Here is a 26264-nt window from a genome sequence, read left to right as displayed (position 1 = left end):
CGGAAGCATTTGATGTGTGACAAATCTCTTGGTCTCTTTTTTGAGTGAAAAGTAGAAGAGTTGAAGTCTCTATTTCTCTTGAAATCATTCTTCTTCTTCCAATGGCTACCCTCCTTCTTAGTAAATAGAACATGTTGCTCATTATAAGGGTTCTTAATTTTTCCCTTTGCAGCCAGTCAGGATTCTTCTTGAATGTAATCTCCCATTAACTGATCAAATTTAGGGAGTTCAACTCTAGCACTAATTCCTTGAACAAATGGTTCCCAAGAGGGAGGAAGGCCATTTAAGGCTGTCATAGATAAGTCATTGTCTTCAACATTCTTCCCAAGGGTGGCAAGTTGATCTCTTAGCTCAGAGATTCTCATGAAGTAATCAGCAATTGGTTCTTCTGCCTCTAATTTGATGCTAGAAAGTTGATTCCTTAGGGCAAGTATGAAGCTGGTATTGTTGACTTCATACATCTTCTCCAATGTGGTGAACATTTCCCTAGCTGTTTTCTTCATGGAGATAGATGACACCAATCGATTTTTGGCTGAGTCTATTATAATCCTTTGAGCTTGGAAGTCCTTCTTCTTCCACTCTACTTTCTCAGTTTCGTCATTAGGTTTCTTAGCATTCTTGCCAACATATTCAGCAAGATCATTCAATGCCATCATTACCCTGACCTTCCATGAGGCATAGTTTGTAGGACCTTATAGTCTATCTTCAGCCCTGATGTACGAAGACATGAAGACTAAATCTTCAAACAATAGGTTAGACAGACAAGTACAAATCTGACCACAACCTTTACAACTTCTATGAACCTAGAGCTCTAATTTCATGTTAATTTAGTGATCAGATTTACAAGAATGAACAGAAAAATGATAATGCACAGTAATAGGAAACAACACACACAACTAGAAGTGTACACAACACAAGTCTACCCTGGGAAAACCTCCCTCTTGGAGGAAAAACCCAACATTAAGTGTCCCTGATTTGATTGATGTAAATCCAGTAACAATTACAACATTATACTACCTTAGGGCATAAATATAAAGACTTAGCTGATAAGGAATGGTGAACTTGTTGTCTGAATCAGAACTCGGCAGGTATATGATGATGCTCTAGTCTGAACCAGATTTGTAATCCCTTCACCAATAGTTGCAGACCTTCTAAGATATTCGCTGACCTTTAGTGGTGATGCATTGACCTTCCAAGGTGGTTCGCTAACCTTTAGAAGTGGTTCACTTGCCTTCAATGAGGATTCGCTAACCTCCAGAATGAGTGGGCAAATCTTGCAGAGCTAACTTCACATTGATGATGAAAAACTGAGTGATGAATGTATACAAATGAATCTCTATTTATATGTGGCATGGAGACCAATTCAAGTCGGCTTCACCTTAAGTTTTGTGCCAAGACTTAATTACAATTATAGGGCTTACACATTACCTTATGTCTTGCCCTATTTTGGCATCCTAATAATGATTAAGTTATATTGCAAGGGGAGTGCACCTATTTAGGGCCACACGTTACATGAAGGGGTGTGTCCCTACGTTTGGTGAGCTTAATGCATTTGGGCCCAGCCCTATAAGGATTTGGATGTTGCCTTAAGGCAATCCGAATCCATTTGTTTTCCTAGCCTAGTTACAAAATCAACAACAACAACCAATAGAGTGACTTCCCAAATGCCCTAGATGATTAACACATCATCCAACATGTCAAAACTCGAGGTGGACACCTATTCTTCATCTAGTGTGCTATAAATATTAATTTTGACCTCTTTTGGAGGGGTCTTTATCTTGGAGAGTTGAATTAGAGAAATTTTTTGCATGGATGATGTGAGGCTTAAGAGCTAAAGCATTTATGAAAGCTTGTTAGAATACAATGATCTTATTGTAATAAATTGTTTGCAAGAGATTAAAGAAATAATATGGCATTGTGTTTGAATTTCTATTGTGTTGACTCGTTTAGTAGTTTTTCAAGACCTTTGAATGTTTTTTATTAAGGTAAAAGCAGGTTTTGAAGGGGCCCCGAAACCCTTTACAAAAGATCCTTAAGATATAAAAGCATTAAGCAATAGGATGGAACAAACAGCTAAAAAGCCAGCAGAGAAATGATCAAAATCTAGCAAAAAAACCCCACAAAACTAGCAACAACCATCAAAAATAGACAAAATCCAGAAGAGGAACAACTAGATGTTTTTTAGGGCATTAGCCAAATTTCTGCTAATCCCATACAATTCTTTAATATTATCCCTAAGTTTAGGGATTTCCTTTGGAGAAGCCACAACAACTTTCTTCATGCTCGCCCGCGTTCTCTTTGCAGCTCCACCAGGAGCACTTTGCACAGTCCCAATCTCAATGGCATCTTCATCCATATCAAGGTCCACAATTGGCTTAGGAGTACTGGATCCCTCAAGGACCTTAGAGATTTCCCCTAAGTTCTTTGTAACAATAGTCAAGATATCCGGGATCATAACCAACAGGTTTTTCATTGCATTTTTTCCTTCCTCCAGCTTCTCAATCTGAGCTTCCATCTTCTTAGCTTTTTCCTCCAAATCCTTCATCCTTTGCTTCTGATCTCTTTCGTCTGTCTTCCTCTCCTCTTCCCAGTGCTTCCCACTTTTTTCAAGGTTCTTGATACCTTCGTAAGTCCACCTGTCAAAGCCCATTCTAGCATCAGAAGATTTTTGAGATTATCCAGAATTAACCCTTCTCCAACAAACTCCTTATCCTTGCTCGGGTTCTCCATGTCCTTCTCCTGCTCGAGCTCATTCTTCTCTTACTCAAAATCCATATCTTTTTCCTCATTAATTATTTCATCCTCCTTCTCCCTTGGTTGGCTATCGACATTGACTAAACTAACACTGCGAGTAGGACTATCTTGGTCGGAAGCATCCTCAACTTCTCCTTCCTCTTCCCCCACATCATCTTCTTTCCAACTTTCCTCCTCCGAACTCCTCTGTTTCCATCTCACTGTCATCTTTTCCAATATCCTTTGAAACATTCTCCATCTCCATTTGAGTATCCTTGTCCTCTTGAATTTTCAACCTAGTAGCACTTTTGCTCTTTTTGTTCTGAATCGACTCTTCCTTGCTTGGCCTGCCTTCCTCCATCTTTCTCTTACCCTTTCCCAGAGATGCAGACAACCTCTTATTTTCCTGGATAGAAATAATTTTGCAATGCTCATAAATGAGCAAAATGAGGCCACAATGAAGCACAAGAGTCGAAGGGTTCTTACTGTGCTTATTAAGAGACCTCGACGGGGACTTGAAGAGGTAGTAGGCCAAGGAAATCCTTTTCTCATGCCTAAAATGGTTTAACAACATGAAATGGTATGTGTGGACCCTAGTAAACTAGCCCTCCATAGTAATGTATTCCATGATAGCATTCAACACACAACCCCAAATTTTCTTTATGTTGGATGCATCATAATACCCTCTTGTAGCTTTACCAATTTTTGCCCTTTCCTTTTCCTTAGGCAGAAAAATCTTTACCGCATTATTAGAAACTTTCAAATCTCTAAAAAAATTAAGACCTGAGTGGGGCATACCAGTTATTGTCGCTATGAGGTCCGCATCCAACTTGAACCTCACCCCATGAATTTTGAAAGAACTGTTGCTCCCGTTTTCAGTGATTTTGTTGACTGCAAGATTAACCTTGCCTTTGTTATAATTGACCAACTTCTCCATAAAATTAGTCATAAACCCTTTTTCTAGCTTAGTCCAAACCTTTGGCATTTCCTTCCATCTGGACATGTTATTTGGTTCTTCTCTCCTTAGATCCCCTCCCATTTTCAAATTCACAATACCAACTCTATTCTTCTGCAAATTCGGAGCTTCCTTCCACTCACCTCTCGAAATTTTGAAAATGTTAACCCACAAAGTGTGCGGAAGATTAATATCTTTGATTAAGATTATGCCATTCCACTAGGTCATCATTACCTTTCCATAAATGTAAATATTACTCATTGCAACTAGCATGATTGATTGTGTGATTCATTTTTTCCCATGAATCTGTCCTTTCTTAGAAGATTTTTAATATCAAAATTAATATTATCTTCCCTGTGCCAAATACTTTGAGCCTCGGAAATAACACCTAGGTTTGCCAAACCATCCACAACCAAATGTTTTTCTCTAAAGGCATGTGTAATTATAATACTTTTAATGCTAGCTATAATTTCTTTAGCTTTAAAAATTATATTTTCAATAGACCAAGATGGCTCAATTTCTCCCTTCAAGCACTTGATAATATTTAGAGAGTCTCCCTCCTACCATAAGTTATCATGATTCAGATTTTTAGCAATAATCAAATTATTCAAAGTTGCAAAAGCTTCAACATAATGACTTGCTTAATTACCCAGAGGCCCAACAACTGCCACCAGGTAACTACCAGCAAAATTCTTGACAATGCCCCATAACCAGCTTTACCTGGATTCCCCTTAGATGCCCCATCAAAGTTTGCCTTAATCCATCCCTAAGACATAAAGCACCATACAAGATCTTCCCTTCCTTTATCCTTACAAGATTTGATATCAGAGAGGTTCCACCTTTCATTAAAATCCTCTTTAGCAGCTAATCCATGATTAGTTCCATTTAAACATTCAAATATTCCTCTATAGATTTTATCCACCACAACCTCAGGGATAACATTTTTATCCCTAAAAATCATATTGTTGCGCTCCTTCCAGATATTCCATATGACATTTGGGAGAGTCAGTTTCCATAGCTCAACATTAGGACAGTACCATTGTTGCCATAGCTCCCCCAGAGAGTTCGGGAAAACCCAACTCGGCTTCCACCTACAAAAAATAATTTTCCAAATTTCCTAGCTGAAAGTGCACTAGTAGAGGATGTGACAAGCAGACTCCTCTTCCTTGCAACAAAGAGAACACCTATTAGAGAAAAAAAATCCACGCTTTTGGAGGTTATCAAGAGTCAGCACCTTGTTTTGGATAAAAATCCAAAAGAAGATATCAACTTTAGGCATTAATTTTTTTATCCACACTTAATCCCACATAGGAGTTTCTTCCATCACTTTGTTGTGGATAGCCACCGCCGAAGACACAGAGTAATTTCCATCTGAAGTCTCCCTCCAAATCAAACTATCCTCCACATTGTCCCTAAAAATTTTAGAAGATAGCAGAATCTCAAGAAACTTTAATCCTGGACATTGTTGGCTGAACTCAATCCACTTTCCATTTCTCCAATACTCTTTAACAGAACCACCATACCTATTTTTGAACCACTATTTCCATTCCTTAAGGATAGGAATATCCTCCAGAGGTTTGTCCAAGACCCAACTATCTTCCTAGAATCTGATAATTCCTCCATTCCCCAACTTCCACCTTCTTCCAGTAGCAGCCCAACTTTTAGCCGTTTGAACTACATTCCAGATTGGAGAGCCTTCGACCAAAAAAGAACTATCCATAAATTCTTCCTCTGAAGGTTGCATATAAAGATATTTCTTTTTCTAGATTAAATTCCATTCTCTTTCCTCCCCTTTCATTCTCCAAATTTGTTTAGCTGGCAAGGCATTATTCATGGACATAATATTCCTTAAATCCAAACCCCCAGAAGCCTTAGGAGTTCAAATTTTGTTCCAACCAATAAGGGGAATTCTATTTTTATCTTCCACTCCCGACCAAAGAAACTTTTTTTGAATTCTCTCAATTGCCTCCGCAAACTTTCTAGGGATTTTAAACAAACTAAGGGCATAAATAGGCAAATTTTGAAGAGTAGCTTTAAGCAGCATTACCTTGCCCACTTGACTAAGGATAGCTCCTCTCCAGCCAGCCAATTTAGAGTTGAATCTGTCAACCAACTTCATCTAGAAATTCTCTGAAGGCTTAATACAAAGAGGGAGCCCCAAGTAGGTTGAATGTTGTCCTACATTAAGTGGTATTATAAAAGGTTGAATCTTAAAGATTGTGGATGGTTGAGCTAAAAGTCTTAAATAAATTTTTGTAGGAAGAGTGAAAAGTAAAGAACCTATAAATGCAAAGGATCTAAGAACTGTGATACCAAGAGGGAGAGGCAGAAGGGTAGTCCCACAAGCTAAAAACATGGCACTTGTTGAAATGATGAGGAGAATTGTAGCTAGATTGGATTCTGTCAAAATAACACCGTGTAGAGCTACAAAGGATGTGAGTGATGGAGAGGAAGAAGTATGAGTGAAGACGAAAGGAGAGATTATCAAGAAATTAGTTTTTTAGTGCAATGACCAAAAATTCCAGTAAAACCCATGTAGACCCTCCAAACTAGAGTGGTGACTTAAATCAAGAGGAGTTGATAGACTGGATTTCAATTATGGAAAATTATTTTGAGTTGGAATCCATTTAGGATCTCATAAGAGGGTGATTAATAGTTTATTTATATGCCTTTGAACATATATCAAGTTGTGGTTGACCAGCATTGAAAATAATACATTTCTCTTTCTTAGTCAACCAACATAAATGTAAATCTATCTTGCATGCAGTGAGGTCAACTAACATATACAATAATGCATATCTCTTTCATAGTCAACTAGGATAAATGCAAATGTATCTTGCATGAAGTGATATTGACTAGCATATAAAAGATGTAACTTAGTCATTTCTCCATGAGTCATACTTATGTCTTCTTTATTTGTTCCTTGTTGCTCGTAATCAAACTAGGAATCATAATTAAGCAGACTCTTCTTGACTTCCTCCTCATATTGAAAACTTCTTTGACATTAATGACAAAAATATTGGCCAACTAGTTCCTTCTTGACTTCACTGACAATATTTTCAACAATCTCCCCCTTTATTATTGATGTCAACTTTGCAATCAAACCATCTATGAATATGGTATGAACATAATGCACCCCCTATCTCTATTGTTCCCCCTTCGGTATTTCTCCCCCTTTAACATCAATGAAAAATGGAAACTTAGTACTTTCACAAATAAAACTTCCCCTATATGTACCTATTTTTGTAATGCTTTCTCTTAGCATCAACAACATTATATTTCCTTTTCATGTAACTCCCCCCTTTAATGGCAACGAGATCACTACCCTGACATAGAATATGCATCGACTAATCTATCACTCAATTGTCTTCTCCATGAAACTAAAATATAATTTAATGACTCTCTCTCCCTAAATTCAAACTTCCCCTTATGAACTTAGTGATGCCTCATGTGCATGAAATGCAGTTTGCATAGAATTCTCCTTATGACTATCTTGGTCTTGCTTTCTTCTCCAAACTTTTGTAAATTTTTTTATTTTATTTAGAAAGTGCATCCAATTTCTTATTCCATATATATTTCCACTAAACCACTTATACAAAAGTGTTCTATATGTCCATAAGTGTTGCGCTTATAGCATATAACATTATAATCTACTAAAGGAGCAAATGAATTATAGTTCGTACTTGAAAACCCAGAATGACTTACGTTCTTGATCAATGCAAAATTATTCCTTACATATGTCCTATAACTCATTTCTTTATGGACAATTATTTCTTGCATGTGCCCTATAATCTCTTTCTTTATGACATAAATGGCCACAAAAGCAATAATCATTAAAAGAATGTTGAAACCTAGTCATGTGCACTTGCCATGTAGGAGAAATTATTTTTTAAATTTGTCCTTGTTATCTTTTGGAGGAGTAATTTTTTTGTGGGACTTGATCCTCTTTCTTGCTATTATCATTATTTTTGTGACTCTTAAGAGAACCTACATATTTTTTTGTTTTTCTTCATTTACCTTCTTAGGTGGCTCTTTGGAATCTTCCTTGTTCGCCATGTGATTTTCCTTATACCCAAGAACAATTTTAATGAATGATGGCCTCTAGAAATTTGTGATATCATCTAATATCTAGGTACTCTTCTCAAATTTTAGGATTTTTTTTTTTATCTTAGTGGGTTTTTTCTCTAGTTTCATCCTTATGGTAACAATTTCAGATTCTACCATGTTAAGGGACAGGCCCGAGTGCATTCGAGAGAGGATACTCAGAAGGAGGTGAAGTGAAAAAAATGGAGGGTTGGTATAAAGTTAACTTCAACGGGCCTTCAAAAAGGAATCCTATACCCTCGGGTATTGGGTGTGTGGTGAGAGATTGGGAGGGTAACATAGTGGCAATTCGAGGAAAAAGAATTGAAGATGGAATGAATAATATGGTGGAAGCAAAAGCAGCTCTTTTCAATATTAAACTGGGAAAACAATTAAGATTGCACATTATCCACTTGGAAGGAGATTCAATGATAATCGTTAATGTTATTATTAGTGGTGAAATTCAGGCATGGTATTTGCAAAAATATATTATGGCTATCAAAGGTGAGCTAGAGGCCTTACAAAGCTATGATGTGAACCATGTAAGAGGTGTAGGAAATCATGAGGCAGATGTACTATCCAAATGGGTGTCATCATTCCCTGAAGTGGGAGAGGTACGCTTCAAGGCTTTTAGAGAGATTGCATGATCAAATAATTAGTGACATCGTCCTTTGAAGCATGAAATTATTAATGGCATGGTAGGGGAGTTGGAATGATGGGATGAGGAATGTGCGAGGTGGCGTTATAAGAAAGCCAAAGGTGCTTGGTGGTAGCATTAATAGTTGAGTGCGACAGTGATCTTTGAGGTGGAGTGAAGGATGGAGGTTAACGTCACTCCCATCACTTCTCATCTTCAGGTTGCCTTTCATAGGAAGGTTACGAATCAGTGGCTAAGGCGGTTGTTTCTATTTGGGGATGCAGAGTTTATTTGGGCGGTTGAGATTCGGGTTGGTGACACCTTTCTGCAACTCAAGCATGGTATAAGACCAATCTGGATATTATTTGTATGGTCATTGCTTGCGCTTTAGATTTGGGTGAGTCCATATATATTATCAAGTGGGTTATGATTTCAATTCTGGAGAAGGACTGGCTGAAGGGGTTGGACTCCATTCTAGAATGGGCAGTGCTAGGGGCTTTATGTGACTGAGGGTATTGAGGATTCACAAGTGAAGGATGTGTATGAGCTCATTCCATTCATGAGGTGGCCATCAAAATGTGACAAGGACGAGAGGAGGGCAGAGGCCCTTATTGGATGTGACACAATTAAGACCTTCATTCGAAACAAGGAGGCCCAGAGGGCATTTGTAATGGCGTTGATGGATGAGTAGCCAAATTCTGGGGGTGGTAGGCAATCCCTATGGGTGCGGAGGACTCGGGGTGGCAATGTGGTAAAGGCATGCAAGAAGGCTCGACGGAATGCTTGGAAAAGGTGGGTGTGGTCTATGGTAAAAACAAGGTAGTTTTTTAATATTCCCTTGTTTTGTTGCCAATAGTATATGTTTATACAGACTGTGTACGAAGAGTTTTTTGTATTGATTTATGTGGTCTAGGGTAGGGATATTTTTGGTGTTGATATTCTCTATGTACATGGTTGTGTTGTTTTCTAGGGGGGGGGGGGGTTTATTATAGAATATATATGTGGTAAGTTTTATGGAGCTTCGGCTCTTGGTTTCGGGTGTGACTGTAAGGATCATCTTTGAACGACAAACAAATGGTAGTTGTAGGGTAGGGGTGGTTTTTTCATATCATCAGCCCAATTTTGGCTGGTTTTTTATGTAATCTTTTTCCTATATTATTAATAAAAAATATCGCTATTAAAGAACAAAAAAAAAATCAGACTTTGGCCTTTCACAATTTTCTTCTTTTGTCTTCAAGTGGATTCTCACCTCTTCCTCTATTCTTTTTGCCCCTTCAATTTGATTTTTCATATTGATGATTAACTTCTCTAACTCTTCAATACTTTGTGATATTTTAGCCTTAGATTCACAATCCTCTTGAAGTTGTAATTTTTGCTTCAGATTCTTCTTAAGTTTTTTTTTATCTCACCTAGGGCACAACTAAATTCTTCTTCTAATTCATCTTCTCCTTCATTTTCATCATTTTCCTTCACTCACAAATTTGTCTTCATTTGTCACCACATCACTCCTTGTTTCTATTGCCCTGTGTGCTCTTAAGATCTTCCTTCTAGCAATTAAGTTATCCTTTGAAGAAACTCACTCTGATACCAATTGATGAGCACATGCTTATACTGAGAGGGAGTGTGAATCAATATAAGATAATCTTTTACTTTTTTAAAACTTAGCAACCATAACAATATCAATCACACAATATCTAGCAATTATGAAACACAAGATCTAAGATTTATTGAAAACCCTTTTGGGAGAAAACCATGATAAAAATATTGTTTATCTAATATTTTCTTTAAAAGCTTCATCTTTTACTTCACTAAAAAAAATTCCTTCATTTGTCATAACACCACTCCTTGTTTTTATTGCCACGCATGCATTCTTAAGATCTTTCTTCTAGTGATTACGTTATCCTTTGAAGGAATTCACTCTGATAACAATTGATGAGCACATGTTTATATTAAGAAGGAGTATGAATCAATATAAGATAATCGTTTACTTTTTCAAAACTTAGTAACCACAAAAATATCAATCACACAATACCTAACAATTATGAAACACAAGATCTAAGATTTACGTGGAAACCCTTTTGGGAGAAAACCATGAAAACAATATTTCTTATATAAAATTTCCTCTACAAGCTTTATAGGTACCAACCTAGAAGAGACACCAATCCCCCCTTAAATGATTTGTAGGCACCAACCCACTAGAGACACAAATCCCCACTTGTAGAATCTTTAACCAACCTATTGAAGACACCAATCCCCACAACTAAGCACCATCTTAACAAGAGACCAATCTCTTATTTTGGGAAGCACCAACTTCCAAATGAGTGAGTTCCACCTTCAGGATGTTGCTTCTTCAATAGATGATGGACAATTCAATCTTCTTATTTAATCTTGCATTCAATCTAAATCTTGCTCCATTAATGAGTGTTACTCATTTAAACTTCTTCACAAAATTTGTCTTGAATGATTACTCTTTTCTCCACATCAATTTCCTTGTGTTTGAATAATGGATCTTCACATAGACCACTTGTTTTATTCACAAATCTATTGGTGCATATATGTTATAACTTATTTATTCGCACTTATTTCTCCACACATTTCTCATTCTATCCATATCCTTATGCCTCCATGAAGAGAGGCATCTCTCAGAAAAGAGACAACCTTTAAGAATACATAACTCTTGGTTATCTTGATCACTGCCCTTTGAAACTTTATTAATTTCTACCTTTAATAAATCATAATCATTGATTTTTACACTTATTAACCACTTCCTTTTAGCCATAATTTTTTTACGGATAATATTAATCACATCTTTGCTTCTTAATATATTCATTTCCTTATATCATTTTCTATCCATAACGATGATTCTATACATTTTCTTTGATGATTAATAATTTATTTATATGCCTTTGAACTTATATCAAGTTGTGGTCAGCTAGCATTAACAACAATACATTTCTCTTTCACAGTCAACCAACATAAATGTGAATTTGTCTTGCATGAAGTGAGGTTGACCAACATTGACCATAATGTGTTTCTCTTTCATTGTCAACCAACATAAATGTAAATTTGTCTTGGATGAAGTGAGATCGACTAGCATATAAAAGATGTATCTTCTCCATTGCTCCATGAATCACTCCTATGTCATATTAATCTATTATTTGGTGCACATAATTAAACCTAGAATCATAATTAAGCTAACTCTTATTACCTTTATTCTCATATTGAAAACTCCTTTGACATCAATGACAAGTGTGTGTGTGTGTGTGTAAAGATTCATGACAATGATAAATGGGTGCTCAAATTCCTAGATTTCTACTTTGACATGTTTTTAATGATCATTTAAAACATTTTGTATGGCTGTAAATCCTATACCTTTATGGATTTTAACCTTCTCACAACAAATGAAGGCATGTACAAAAATATTTTTCAAAACTAGATATTTCCTTTTTAATAACATTATTATCAACCATTAGAGTTGTGGAGATGAGCCAAAAAAGTTTGCACGCACAGTGGAGGAGGAGTGGCAGTAGGCGATGGACATGAAAGACTAGGGGAAGGCTCACCAAGCAAGGGTTTGGTGTAGGATCTTTCAATAGAGGTGGAGGCACAAGTTGTCAAGCAAGGGAAGCCAAAGGCTATGGATTCTTACAATATTTTCTGACATTTGTAGGTGCTCTAGAAGAGCCCTACTATTCTACGCGACCTTCCATTTTGGGCCTCAATGATTTTGATAAGACCTCGGTGGAACTGCAAACTTGCACAATGGGAGACTATGAGGTGCAGATAGTTTATGAACCTACTACTTTTCACATTTCAGATTCATGCATCAATTCAATCGTTATTTATATTGGGTGTCGCTCCCTTATCATTCATTACATGAGTAGGTGACCTCCAATTGACTAATTTCTTGAGTGGATGAAGGTTACTTGGTGCAATATGACTACTCACAATTTTGACATCCTTGATTTTTGTTTTTTCTAGCTTTGTTTTCCTCTATTGAAGATTGCATTTTTGTTAAACAAAATGGCCCTTGGTTCTTTGGGAAGTTAGGCCAATTTATCTCTTTCTAACATCCATTTTTTTATATCGTTGCTATTTTTATCACTTATGTTCCCACTTAGATCAGATTATATAATCTTCCTTTGATTATATAGGATTCAAACCTTATTAGGGATTGATTAGGCAAATCGACACATTTGTGAAGTTGGATTTAGATACAATGGATCCACTCTACAAATACACTAGGGTTTGTGTCATCATTGACATCTCTAAACTTGTGCACCATTTTATTAATATTTTCTCCTCGCACGACACCTAGACTCAATGTTGTTATATGGAGCCTAATCAGACTCGAAGGTTAAATTTTCCCTACTTCTATTGGCGCAGTTTCCCCCAATATTTTTCAGCAAGGGTTTGGGGGTAGCGCCCCCAAGGTGGTGTCAAGGGGTAGCTCCCCTTGCGCACTCCCTATCGCGATAGAGGGTGGGGTTGAGGGGTAGCACCCCGCAAGGCCAAAAAGGCTTATTATTTTATAAAGGTGTCAGGTGTTATTTTTCTACTGGCTGACATGTTGTAACCCTAATTTTGTAACTAACATAAGTCTTGATAAAAAGGCTAAGGGTTAGGGGTTTTCTGTAGTGAATTTTATAGCATTTCGTAGTGGTATTAAGTTGCAAGGGATTGCTACTTGTAATCGATTTTGATTTACTGGATAATAATATTGGACTCTTTGTTTGGTGGATGCAACCTGAGATTGGGTGAACCACATTAAATATTGTCTCTTTGTTGTTATTATTTTTGTGTTTTTCATTCCTGTGTTAATATTTATCTCCATATAATTGATATTTTCTTTATGCAATTCCTAACACTCAATTCTTAAACTATGAAAGCCTTCCGTTTAGATGCTTTCACTGCAACATTCTTGGGCACAAGGTGATTGGGTTCTCTTTGTCAAGATCTAATTGTCCAGGGAGTTTTTGTTTCAAAAAGTGGGTTTAGAATCTAGCAACCCCAATCCTGACTTTGTCTGGTGGAATCAGGAGATTTTTTTTTATACTAATGTGGTTTCCAAACCTGTTTCTATGACTGTTGATTTTGCTACCTTGCTACAAATTTGGTTGTCTCTATGGTGGTGCCTACTGCCTCTCGGCCCATTATTGTCCCCATCCTTGCCTATTGAAGACCCTCCTAGTCTTAATCAATTTGGTGAAGTTTTCGTTAATGAGCTTGATTTTGAGGGCTCTTATCCCTTTATGGATGATTTGGATGATGATTTTGTTGACTATTGTGATATAGATGATGTGGTGGTTCATGTGAAAAAGTGCACCATCAATCTAACAACAAGTGTCATCTCTAAACCTAACATCTCAACAGAGAAAAAGGAAGGGATACACTGAGAAGCTATGTATTTAAGGTCGTAATGTGGTTGATGGTGGCACACAATGGACCATGGATGCCCTCTTCACTAGGAGCAAGAGGAAGGGGTTAGACAAAAAGACTAGTTGAGGAGCACCTGATTAGTGGTATTTCTTTAGGTTCTATGTTGCAGTAGCATTATTTCTATGTTGCAGTAGCATTATTTCTATGTTGTTATCCCTCCTTTTGCACTCTTTCAGTTTTTTTGAGCTCGCTTTGGGTTTATTCAGCTAGATCGTTACTCTTTGTGCTCCCCATTCATGGGTCTGAAGTGGTCTATATTTTTATTTGTTATTATACTGGCCGTGTGCCCCATTCCCATAATTTACCTACCCAAAAAATATTATTATCAATCATTGTAGCTAAGCAATCATTTAAATCATTCTAATATAGATCTTAATTTAATACCAATATGGGAGGTGCAAATACATTGATGTTCCCCAATATTTTAAATGAACCCAACAAAACTAAACAAGAAAACACAAAACTAGATAGAAAAATGAACACAAACACCACAATGACTACCAAAATCCAACACATAATAACAAAGAAGAAAAAGAATGTGAATAAGACCAAGAAGAACAAACATAGAAAGAACGGTAATAATGGATGATGATTCTTCACCTCCCTCACTTAATCATATTGTTGTGCTCCATGAGATTGTGATGAGAATAGAGGATGTGTTTAATGTGAGTGTAACATATTAGTAGTCTCAAATAAACAATAAATTTGAAAAAATAAATTAACATTATGCAAACACACATAAATACATAACATAGTATTTATCCTAGGAAAGGGTAAGTACACCAAGATGGGGGATGAAATAGTGTTCAAATGCTAATTTTCAAGGAAACACAATGCTTTGTAACATGTGTGCATCATAATTTGTATATGTTATATTGTATACATGTTATGGTTTTTAACAGATTAAGCCATAATGCATATAAGGCATATATTATGTCTTAAAATTCACTAAGATATAACATGTGTGCATTATGAACCATACGCATTATGTGTGCACTATGAGGCTAAAATTGATAACAAATCAAATATCTTTGGTCTTCTCTATCTATTAGATCTTGATTCATTATTATAGGTTAGCTTACAACATATTAAGTTGTGAGACTTTAAGTCATCACTAGCTCAATTTAAGATTACTTTAAATTGCATGAGACTAAAACTTAAGTCAACAATGAGTTGTATTAGATATTAAAATTATATCTTATGGAGTGGAGAAGTCAATGAATACAACACCTTATTTATGTATGTGTCTCTTTTTATTTTTTCCCATAAATCTTAGTTTTTAATTTATTTTTCCCTCCATCTCTATCATTTTTTTTCTTAAGATATACTTAACTAAAAAAATAATTATCGATGTTTAAAATTAGATTAGTGGAATCATTTTCTAGGGTAATTTAAGAAAAAAATTAAAACACATGATCAAATAGGATTGGGTTGGTCATTTTGCCTTGGGACACCCCTACCTAAATTACCTCTTGTATCCTACATTCCCAATTTTCTACCATGTCCTGCACTTTTCCCTTCCCCCTCAATAAGATAAGTTAAGATGATTGTTCAAGTCATATTGATTGTTCTAGCCTTGCAACTAGTTCTAGTCTCTAAGCTCTATGCCTTGGTCAAATTATCCATTTTAGGGCAAGTTGACCACCACAAAAAATTTATGGCATAAAAAACTATACCAGAAAACCCTTTAAGTGTGAAAATCAAATTCACTGGTAAAATATCTTGTTCATATTAACTGGTAAAGATTACAATTTATAGAAATACAAAACACTTCAGAAATTAATGATATTACCTACCTCTATCTACCTAATATTGTAGATACATTAAAGAAATCTAACAACCTAAGTTGAACATTAACAATATAAGAAATTATTATTCTAACACCCTCCCTTAATGATCAATCTATCAAAAACACCAAGTTGCCCCCTGAATTTTACATATTTATCTGAACTCAGAGACTTGGTGAGAATATCTGCAGTCTAATCCATTGTTGGAACATACTGCAACTGAACTGATTCGTCTTCTACCAGCTTGTGGATGTATTGACAATGAAGTTCAACATGCTTGGTACGTTCATGGAAGACTGGAGTTTTGGCCAGCTTGAGCATCCCTTGATTATCAGTGTACAAGGGAGAAGGACCTGTTTGTGGCATTTGCATGTCAGAGAGCATCCTTTGGAGCCAAACTACCTCACATGCGGCCTTGACTGTTCCCTGATATTCAGCTTTAGTCGAGGAAAGAGCCATGACCTGTTGCTTCTTGTTGCTCTAGGTGACGATACCAGTACCCAAATTGAATACGTACCCAGAAGTGGATTTTTCTATCATCCACCAATCCTGCCCAATCAGAGTCAGTATAACCAATCAGCTTTGGACCGTTTCACCTAGTATATAGAATGCCATAGTCTGAAGTGCCTTTCACATATCATAATACTCGCTTCGATGCAATCCAATGATTAGCTTTTGGAGTTGTTATGAAGCGAGAGATGTAGCTGACAACGAAACAGATGTCAGGTCTAGTGGCAGTGAGATAGATGAGACTACCTACTAGCTGTTTGAATTTTGTTTCATCTACTACAGGTGAATCAAACTTATTTGATAACTTTAGCCCTTTCTCCGTAGGTGTGGAAGCAGGTTTACAATCTTGCATTCAAAAATTATCCAGCAAACTATGGGCATACTTGGATAGTAAAATAAATATATTGTTAGATAACACTTGCTCGGTGGAGGAAGAATTGGTACTGCTTCCAAATTGTTATCGCCACTAATCTTGTTGTAAAATCTTGTTACGAAGATCAAAAAACTTCAAATTGACGTCAGTGGAACTGATATTGAGTGTTTCAATGAAATGCTCATACAAGTGTGGGAGACTCTTTAGAGTAATGGCCACCATATCTTCTTCCTCCATTTTTTGACCAATAGCTTTCACTTGGTTGCGAATATCCTTGATCTTTGTCAGATGCTCCTAAAGAGATGTTTTCTCATCCATCATGATCCTGAAGAGCATATTCTTAAGAAAGAACACTTTGCTCTTGTTAGAGGTTTCATGAAGACTCTTCAAATGATCTCATATTTCCTTTGTAGTTTTGTCGGACGGTACCTAAGATAGCTTCTCATTGGTAACATAGAGTTTGATGAGCATGACTGCTTCTCGGTTGCACTCATCCCATTTGTCTTCATCTTTTATGGCAGTTTCTAGACGTTGAGACATGCCTAGAACAACTACATCAAGACATCGGTACTTAAAAATCATCAACATGCGTTGCTTCTAGGTGTTGTAGTTGTGGCCATTAAACTTCTGGCTGCTTTCAAGAATAATGTTCGTCAGTGATGCCATCACGTACCCCAAGGTCGAACTGGTGAAGGCACAAATGCACGAAAACTAGAGGGTTTTTAGAAATAAATTCTGCAAGTCGGATTCAAAGGCAGAAACTAAAACCCTGACACGATTTTTGAGGCATAAATTTTTTGGAAGATCGGGAAAAATATGATGACAACCTAGTTCAAATCTCAAAAACCCACAAATATTTGCAAATAAAAAAAATTATGACTTGAAATGAAGGAGATAATCTCAAAACCCTAGCACAGTTTTCGAGGTAAAATTTTTGATTGACCCAAAAAATCCAACGAAGACCTAGAAATACTTGCGAAAAACCTAGAAAGAATCTGCAATCAGCATAATTTTTCTGAAATTGAAGGGTCAAATCTGCGAGCTCAAAAAATGAGGCACAAAAACGTTGCACCTAGAAAAATCTGACGACAACCTAGTTGAGCTCTCAAAAAACCCATCAAGAATCTGGGATCAAAAAAAAAATTGCCTTGAAATAGAGGGTCAAAACCCTAGGCAAAGTTGCAGAAACCCTAGGTCGTTAAAAAATGTGCAAATTTTCTGAGAAAAACAGGTTCCGTGCCCTATCTCTGATACCATGTGAAAATCAGATTCACTGATAAAATATCTTGTTCATATTAACTGGTAAAGATTACAATTTATAGAAATACAAAACACTATAGAAATTAATGAAATTACCTACCTCTATCTACCTAATATTGTAGATACATTAAAGAAATCTAACAACCTAAGTTGACCATTAACAATATAAGAAATTATTATTCTAACATTAAGGGCATGGTGGTCACCATCAACCATCCCTTTTAAGACACTTTTTCACCTAACTATTCCCATTTCAATATAGTTGGCCCTTTTTGGATACCATAAATCCAAGCCAACCCTAAACCACTCAACTAACCTAAAATAGGCCTATAGTTTATTTACCCTTTCTAGATAGTAGAGATCAACCATGCTAGTAATCCAAAATCGTTAGGAGATGTTTCCCTTTTATTTTCTCTAGGTGGACTTGGTTGTCGTAGAGGAGAGGGAAAAGGAGGATTAGGAGGGTGAGAAGGAACTATTTATAAATAAATTCTTGGAGAATGAGGAGGTGAAAGATTCAACACTTGAGGAGTGTTATCTCCCTCCTCAAACACTAACCTAGAACCCTTGACTATATCATCCTTAAGGAATATTTGCAATTATTTCTTCTTCTTCTTCTTCTTGCCTATATCCTTCTCGTAATTCCTCGACTATCACTTATTCCTCCCTAATATGTTGTTTCAGAATATTGTCATGTAGTGGAGGAGAAGACACTAACACTTGTGGAGAAGGATAAGGAGGAGGTGAAGGTACTCAAAATCTTACAAATGGATGGATGGTTTTATATATTATAATTTCTCCTCTCTTTGACATGGCCTCAAGTTCCCAAGTTCTTCTGTATGTTGGAATGAGATTATTCAAATGGATAACATGTTGTTGGATCTTACCTTATATCAATATGTTTGCTCATTTTAATCTTTCCTCTAAGGACAAGTAGCTAATGAATTTACCTATCTCTCCTATATATCTTAATATGTTCATTAACTCTTCACTCTCACTCAATGAAATTTCCTTCTATACTAGCATTGATTTTCTTTTCATTATTTTTCCTCCTTACCTCTCACATAGTTATACCTCCATTTTTTTCACCATGTTTACCAACTTGTTCCTCACCTCAACGTAAAGTGAAATTATAGATATTATAATGATACCTTTTAGGTACGAATGATTTATAACATATGAAATTTCAATGAAATGTTAACACTCAAGTCTTGGTTTGGAAACTCTTACTCTTACATTTTAAACTTTCTATTGAATAATGCATAAGATTCCTACAATTTAGACCTTTTTATTATCCATTCTATAAGTTACCTCAACACATGAAATACACTTTAATGAAATACAGGTTTTCTCACCTTGATTTGAAATAAAGTTTTCAATATGTATCTCAAGTGTGTTTGATCAAACACCTAGTTGGATAGCTACTTTACTAAGAATTGGCACTACTAAAAATGCTTTACATAAATCTATAATATATATAACTATCATAGATGGAAGAAAACATGTAAGATAATATTTGATAAGTTGTTCTCTCCTTTGTAAAATTATTACTCAAGTGCTTTACTCTAACATATTTTTTCAAGTCACGACACTTTCCACATTTATACAATATAATTCAAAGGCCAACCAACAACTAGCAAAGTAACTAGAATAGATACAATATCATATTGCTCAATTAGAATCTAATAATGGAAGGCTCCTCCTCCATTCAAAAAATTAGATATACCTTACATGATGATGGCAATATACATATTCTATTACACCAAGTCCATGCATCTAGGCTTGCACATAATATCCTTTAAACTTGGCATGGATTGTTCAAGGCCTATTATTGAAGAATAAATGTTTAAATCGATCTAATTGAACTTTTATCATAAATCGATAGCCTTTAATCAAATATTTGATTAGATTGTATCGTTTTATTAGGGCACTAATTACTATGAAGTGGTTTTTTTCCTATCTAATTTTTAATGAAATTTTTTCAATATAAAAGACAATAAGAATTTGAGTTCAGCCTTAGATTTTTTTAGAAATTCACCTAGAGATATTTCAAAACCAATGGCAAGTTAAAATTTCTTCCTACATGGCCATTTATAACATCCCTAGTTACACATTATCTAAGTGAATTTTCAAAGAGGATGGTATAATAGCCCTACCAAATGTTGGATTCCATAAGAAAATTGACATTTTAGCTAAATAGATTTTGATTTTTTTCTATTTATCCTTGGGATATGATTGGCTTACTATTTCTCAAAAATAATACATCACTTTTTTTCTAAGATATATATATATATATAAAAGAATGTATTTTGCACTTTTCTCATTTTGTTTTAAGTCACTTTAGTTCAATGTCGTTGATGCATGAGTTTAACACACAATTTGACTATTTTAACATACACACTAACCCGAGACTCATATCGAACATTAATTATGACACATCTATTTATTTACAACTTCTATGATTATCTTGGATAAGTTCACAATGGTGATCATGTATTTTGAAAGGAATCTTGTGCAATAAAGTTGTCGTCTTACAAAATTTTAAACAATTACCTTTTTAAGCTAAGAGTACTAGGATATAACCATTAATTATTGGAATGGGTGCTTAAAAGTTTTAATTATGCATCTAAGGATGTGTATGAAAGGGAATTATCCTAATACACTTACACGTCATCATATAAAAAACATACTCAACTTAATTATTTCTAAAAGCATACTCAATTATTTCTCAATTTTTACTCCATTCTCATACTCAACTTGTATATTTAGTGTTCACTTATGTCTAATTGATTTATTCATTCATTTAATTTCGATATTTTAAAAACATGTATTGAATTATTTTCCTTTACTATCATTCCTATACATTATTTTCGATAAGAAAACTCTAGGATCTTCACTCATTTACCTTTAGATTCAATTCAAGAGTATTATTAAGCTTCGTTTCAAAGGATGTTTTGTAACTTGTTGGTGGTCAGAAGAACCAATTTATCTGTAGTTTACTCTTAAGCTCATCATGTTGTAAATGATTATATTTCCTCTTCTAATTTCTTAGAGTCAATTTTGATCATTATTAGAAAGATTAATATCTATAATATTCTCTTTCCAAAAAAATTAAAAATATCATCAATTCCTGTGATTATTTCAACAAAATCAATGCCAATTTAATAGTCATTTAAACTTTGCTAGTATTCACAATATTTTAGAAATAATTAAAAATAATAAGATAATACCAACAAAATCACTTTAACATAGCTATACTTCTTGTTTATATTTTGAATATTATATCAAAGTTTATGATTTGCTAATTTGATGAATGTGTTTATATATAATATAATGAATGCGAAAAAAATTAAACAAACAAAAATGAAGAAACCCTTCAAGCTACAACATATTTTACAATCACAACAAATCATTTATTTTAATAATAGGCACAAGTGAAACCTATAAACTATTTTATTTCCTTTGTAAGATAAAATTTGGTTATTTTAGCTTACATATTATGTTTATTAAAATAATAATACTAAAATGTTTAAATGTGTATGATAAATGCAGGTTCTCGTAAAGACGAAAGAGTTAAGTCACGTGCAAAATATCAACGTATTTTGCAATCACGATCAAGAAAGTCAAATATTAATGACAAAGGTATGACTTTTAACCTCTCTTATTAGTATCTCTCAAAGGAAAATTTATATATTGATTCATTTATATCTTAATTTGTGTTTATAATTATTCATTTTGATCAAATATCATACTATATGTAAATTTAATATTTTTTATTTAAAAATTATTAACTTTAATGCTACAACATTAACCATGTAAATTTAAATTATTTTTGATAAAATAATAATAATTTTTTTTAAAGTTAATTTTTTTAATTAAAATGATACATTTTTATTTTTTAAAAAAAAAAGCTTATACAAGAAATAGTACTGACCATAAGTTTGAGTAGATATAAAATTTGTAATCTAAATTAACATCTAGGACTAAGTATTGTTCATATCTCTCTAATCTCTATAAAAAAGTTACCAATAGATTTGTCTCACTAAACCACTTGTTAAATTGATCGTGGTATGAAGACTTTTATGAGCATCCTCGAAATCTCTAATATTAGTGTTTGAATGATCTTGAAGAATCCTACACCTTTATGCTTTAGACTCTAAATGCAAAAACTATTATCAAGGAGCTCATGAATTGAAATAGTAAGATCCTTTGTAGAGACCATGCCTTGATAGATCTCCTAGAAAATACCCATCTAATTATTATTATTTTTTTAAGATAGGAATATTATAAATCATATAAGTTTTCATCTTAGGATCCCTTGTCAACGGAGGTGCAATTCTAGTACAAGGAATTACTTCAAGTCTATCAATGTGATCCCAAGGAATGTCTAGCTTCTTTATAAGATAGTGATTGTAAGAAACTAATTTTCTCTTGCCTTCTAATTTGGAACTTGATGAGATATATTTTTAGTGTGCTTCAATAGACTTAGTGGGACTATTGAAAGATCATTTTTGTATCTTCAATAATCTAAGAGCTAGATATTATATGGACCTGCCTTCTCAAGATTATAGAGTCTAGAGAGGGATGGGAGATATTCAAAGAAGCCTCAAATACAAGCAATGAGACTACTAGCTAGAGTTAATTTAAAAATGTAAGCAAGTGTTAGTAGGCATAAGATAAGGCTAAGATATTGGTCTACAATACGCATAAAGATGGACAAAGAAAGGAAATATGAGGAAAGCTCAAAAGTGTAGGGTCTAAGGTAAAATATACATTAAAAAATTAAAGTATTTGCATCCACAATATAAAATAGAAACAAAGATGTATGAATATTCAAATTCAGTTGTCAAATATGGAATTATAAAGACTTATTTTCAAGCACTCAAATAATCATTACCTAATTTTCATTAACTAAAACTAACTAAACTACAAACTATTAACCTTGGACAAATAAATTAATAAAATATTAATATATAATCACAAACTAACACTTTGGATCATATAAACTTAGTAGTCCCCCTTTGTGATTTAGGGTACTCCCCTGACTTTCAACAATATACAAAAGCAATATAGAAATGCAAAGGAAATACTAAAAAATCAACAACACATGACTCTTGTTTTATATTCAAATACCCCCAAAATTATGCAAATACATAGAAAATATGAAATTATTGTTGTCACGGGGATTTGCACCCAATGCAACTATGGAAAATCTGGAATCTCGTGCAACATGGGAATACTCTCGGACTGTGAGTATCCTATGTGAGAGTAGATCTCCAGATTATGGGCTGGCTCCCTTTAGATAAGTTGAAAATACTAACACTTTGACAAGGAAAAGGGGAAGAAAGATGCTCTTGAAACTGAAATTACTAGCTAACAAGGTGATGCACCAATAATATGAAAGGACTTGATCTACTATCTAGACTCACAAAAATATTCAACTACGAAGCTATATTAGCTCACAACTAAAAAAAACACATGTATGCAATAATGTTTCATATGATAGGTTTCATATTTTTTGATGTTTTATAAAGGAAAACAATATTATTTTCACAATTTCATACATCAATACTAATAACACATCCATAGACCTGCACTATAGCATGTTGTTCCTATATCAAGCATTGAAGGAATGAAACAAAAATAAAGGATTTCAAGAAGAAATCACAATACTCTTATCAAATTACTCACATACAACACTAAAATAGAAATAATTGAGAAGGAAATAGGCTTCTTTTTTTGAACAAAAGGAGTAACTTGCTTTACAAATCCAAAATGCTTACAATGTAACTGAAATACTCATATGAAAATAAGTTACAGCAGTACAAATCTTCCTACTACAGCAAAAAGACCAAACTGAGAACTAGAGAAGAATGAGAGGAGAAGAAGGACTTATATTAAAAAGGGATCCAACATTTGAAAATTTGAAATGCTTGGCTTCCTTTGACCGAGTTGTTGACCGCTCCTCAAAATTAGGTGCCAACTGATTGTGATTTTGAGCTCATAGTCTTGCTGGGCTGATGGAGTTGAAAACCCCTCAAAATTAGGGTCAAAACTGAAGGTTTGGAGTTGATAATTGATTCTAAACTCCCCTTGACTGACAGACAACCCCTAGGGGCCTTCAAATTAGGTGTTTTACTGTTGATTTGCCCTCAACTACCTCCTTAAATCAAGGGATTTGTCTTTAGGCGACCCCTTAACTCATTTTAAAATTTGAACATGGGTTGCATCGATGACTAATTCAAATTTGAAATCCAAATCTTACTGATGGATGGCTTAAATTTGAAATTCAAATGTATATCTCATGTCAACCACCCTTCATGGCACCTATACATTTGTGACCAAACAAACTTCTCTTATTGCTATGCCACCTTGACAGCTTTAAGACCATCTTTATATATTGAATGCATTGTCCTTCTTTCTTCAGGTTTGAGACTATTGAGGACTCTGTATATAGAGGTCGTGGCAATTATTATTCAATGCTAGTGTGTTGACTGATAGACTGTCAACATACCTTTCCCTGCAATCATACTAAACTATAATTACGTTGTCTTCTTTGTGTGACTGTTGCACTGATTTGTATTATCCTTCCATCTATACCCAACAGTCGGCCCAAAAGTCTAAATTGACTTACAATGCGCAATCGTAGTCCAACCAAAAGCCACATGGATGTCATAAAGAGGTTGTAATTGAGGGTACATAGACAATATGGGGGGATTACCATCCCAAGAGTCCAACTAGAAAAGAACCTCTTAGCCCTTGTTATAAATCCAAAAAAGCCTATTTTTAATAAGATGGGCCCTAGTTTTCAAAGTATGCCAAATCACAGATCCCCTGCCCTCAAACTAGCAGTGAGAAACATTCCAACTATCCATGGGACCTAAATACTTATGAGAAAGGATACGAGCTCACACTTGATGCTAATTGGTACACCATCGCCAGTAAAGATTAGATGTAAGAACCTGGCTATGCAAGACCGTAGATCGAAGGCCAAGGCCACCCTCAGTTTTAGGCCGATAGATGTAATCCCACTTAACCAAGCACCACTTAGAAGAATGCAAATTATCACTCCAAAGAAATTGACGAGACAAAGCATCAAATTCCTTAAGGAAATACATAGGAGCAGTATGAACAAAACCCCAGTAAACAGGAAGAGTCTGAATCACAGATTGGAGGAGAGTAACTCAAGCAGTAGTAGAGAGCCACCCATGAGTCGAATGGTTGACCTTTCAGTGTAGGTTATCCAACAGGTCCTACCAAAAGGGCCTTAGTTGTCAACTAATAGCTACAGGAATCCCCAGATAGATTAACGGGAAAGACCCAATTTGGAACCTCAAAATATTAGCAATTTTCTCTGAATAAGTTCAAGGGTATTGAAAAATAAGGTAGAAGATTTGTGATCATTCACCCACTAGCTCGAAGCAGCTAAATAAACATCCAACATTTTTTTAAATAGATTTCACCTCCTGAATGGAAGCAACCCCAATAAGAGTAGTGTCATCCACAAACTGCAAATGAGAAAGCTTAAGTAATCCAACACCCTAATCCCACCCCCGAATCAAACCTTGAGAAACACAAGACTTAAAGAAGTGCTCAAGGCCCTCAACCATAATGATAAACAAGTAAGAGTAAAGAGGATCACCTTGCCTCAAACCCCTAGAAGCACCAAATAACTATGAAGGCTCCCCATTGGTAAGAACAGACAAAGAAGTAGAGATCACACAACTCATAATCCAACTGACCCATTCCAAATTAAAGTCGAAGGCTAGGAAAATCTGACACAAAAAACTCCATCTGACCCTATCATAAGCTTTGTCAATATCCAATTTGATAAACATAAGCCTCTCTCTAGACACTACCATGGAATGAATGGCTTCAGAAGCAATAACAACCCCATCCAAAATTTGTTTTCCAGCCACAAAACCCCCTTGCTCATTAGAGATCAATGAAGGAAGCCAAATTTTTAATCTTTCAACAATCAATTTAGTGATATTTTTATACACAACATTATAAAGAGCAATGGGTCTAAAGAACTCAAGCTGAGTAGTATCCCCATTTTTGGGGATAAGAACCAGGAAGGTAGAATTCAAGGCCCAAAGCATTTGCTTGCTACTATAAGATTCTTGGACAACCGGTAGCAAATCCAACTTAATGATGTCCCAAAACTCTTGAAAAAATTCAATAGGAAAACCATATGGGCCAATAGCTTTACCTTTAGCCACACCAAAAACAACCTCTTCAAGTTTTGACAAAGTCACCAAATGAATGAGATACTCATTCATCATATTAGTAACCAAAGAGGAGATACAAGCCAAAATCTAGTTCTCCTCCACAGGGGCAGGGCGTACATCATCAGAGAAAAGGGCTGAATAAAACTAATATGTCTCACGTGATATCGCTTGAAAAGAGTTCAACTGAATGCCAGTAGAATTGACCAAGGAAGAAATAACACTCCTCTACCCATGAGCCTGGACAAATTTATGGTCC

General features: G+C 35.0%; 1 protein-coding gene across 4 annotated transcripts in view; it reads left to right on the top strand.

Annotated features, from left to right (window-relative positions):
- Window positions 1-26264, top strand: part of LOC131044822 (uncharacterized) — a 163371-nt gene that overhangs the window by 67804 nt on the left and 69303 nt on the right. For all 4 annotated transcript variants that reach the window (XM_057978263.2, XM_057978264.2, XM_057978262.2 and 1 more), the window contains one exon: window positions 21330-21419. In XM_057978263.2, the coding sequence (XP_057834246.1) occupies window positions 21330-21419 (90 nt within the window). The remainder of the gene's footprint in view (window positions 1-21329; window positions 21420-26264) is intronic.

This window comes from Cryptomeria japonica, chromosome 8 (assembly GCF_030272615.1).
Source record: "Cryptomeria japonica chromosome 8, Sugi_1.0, whole genome shotgun sequence".
Lineage (NCBI taxonomy): Eukaryota > Viridiplantae > Streptophyta > Pinopsida > Cupressales > Cupressaceae > Cryptomeria > Cryptomeria japonica.
This window is presented reverse-complemented; position numbering and strand designations above follow the sequence as displayed.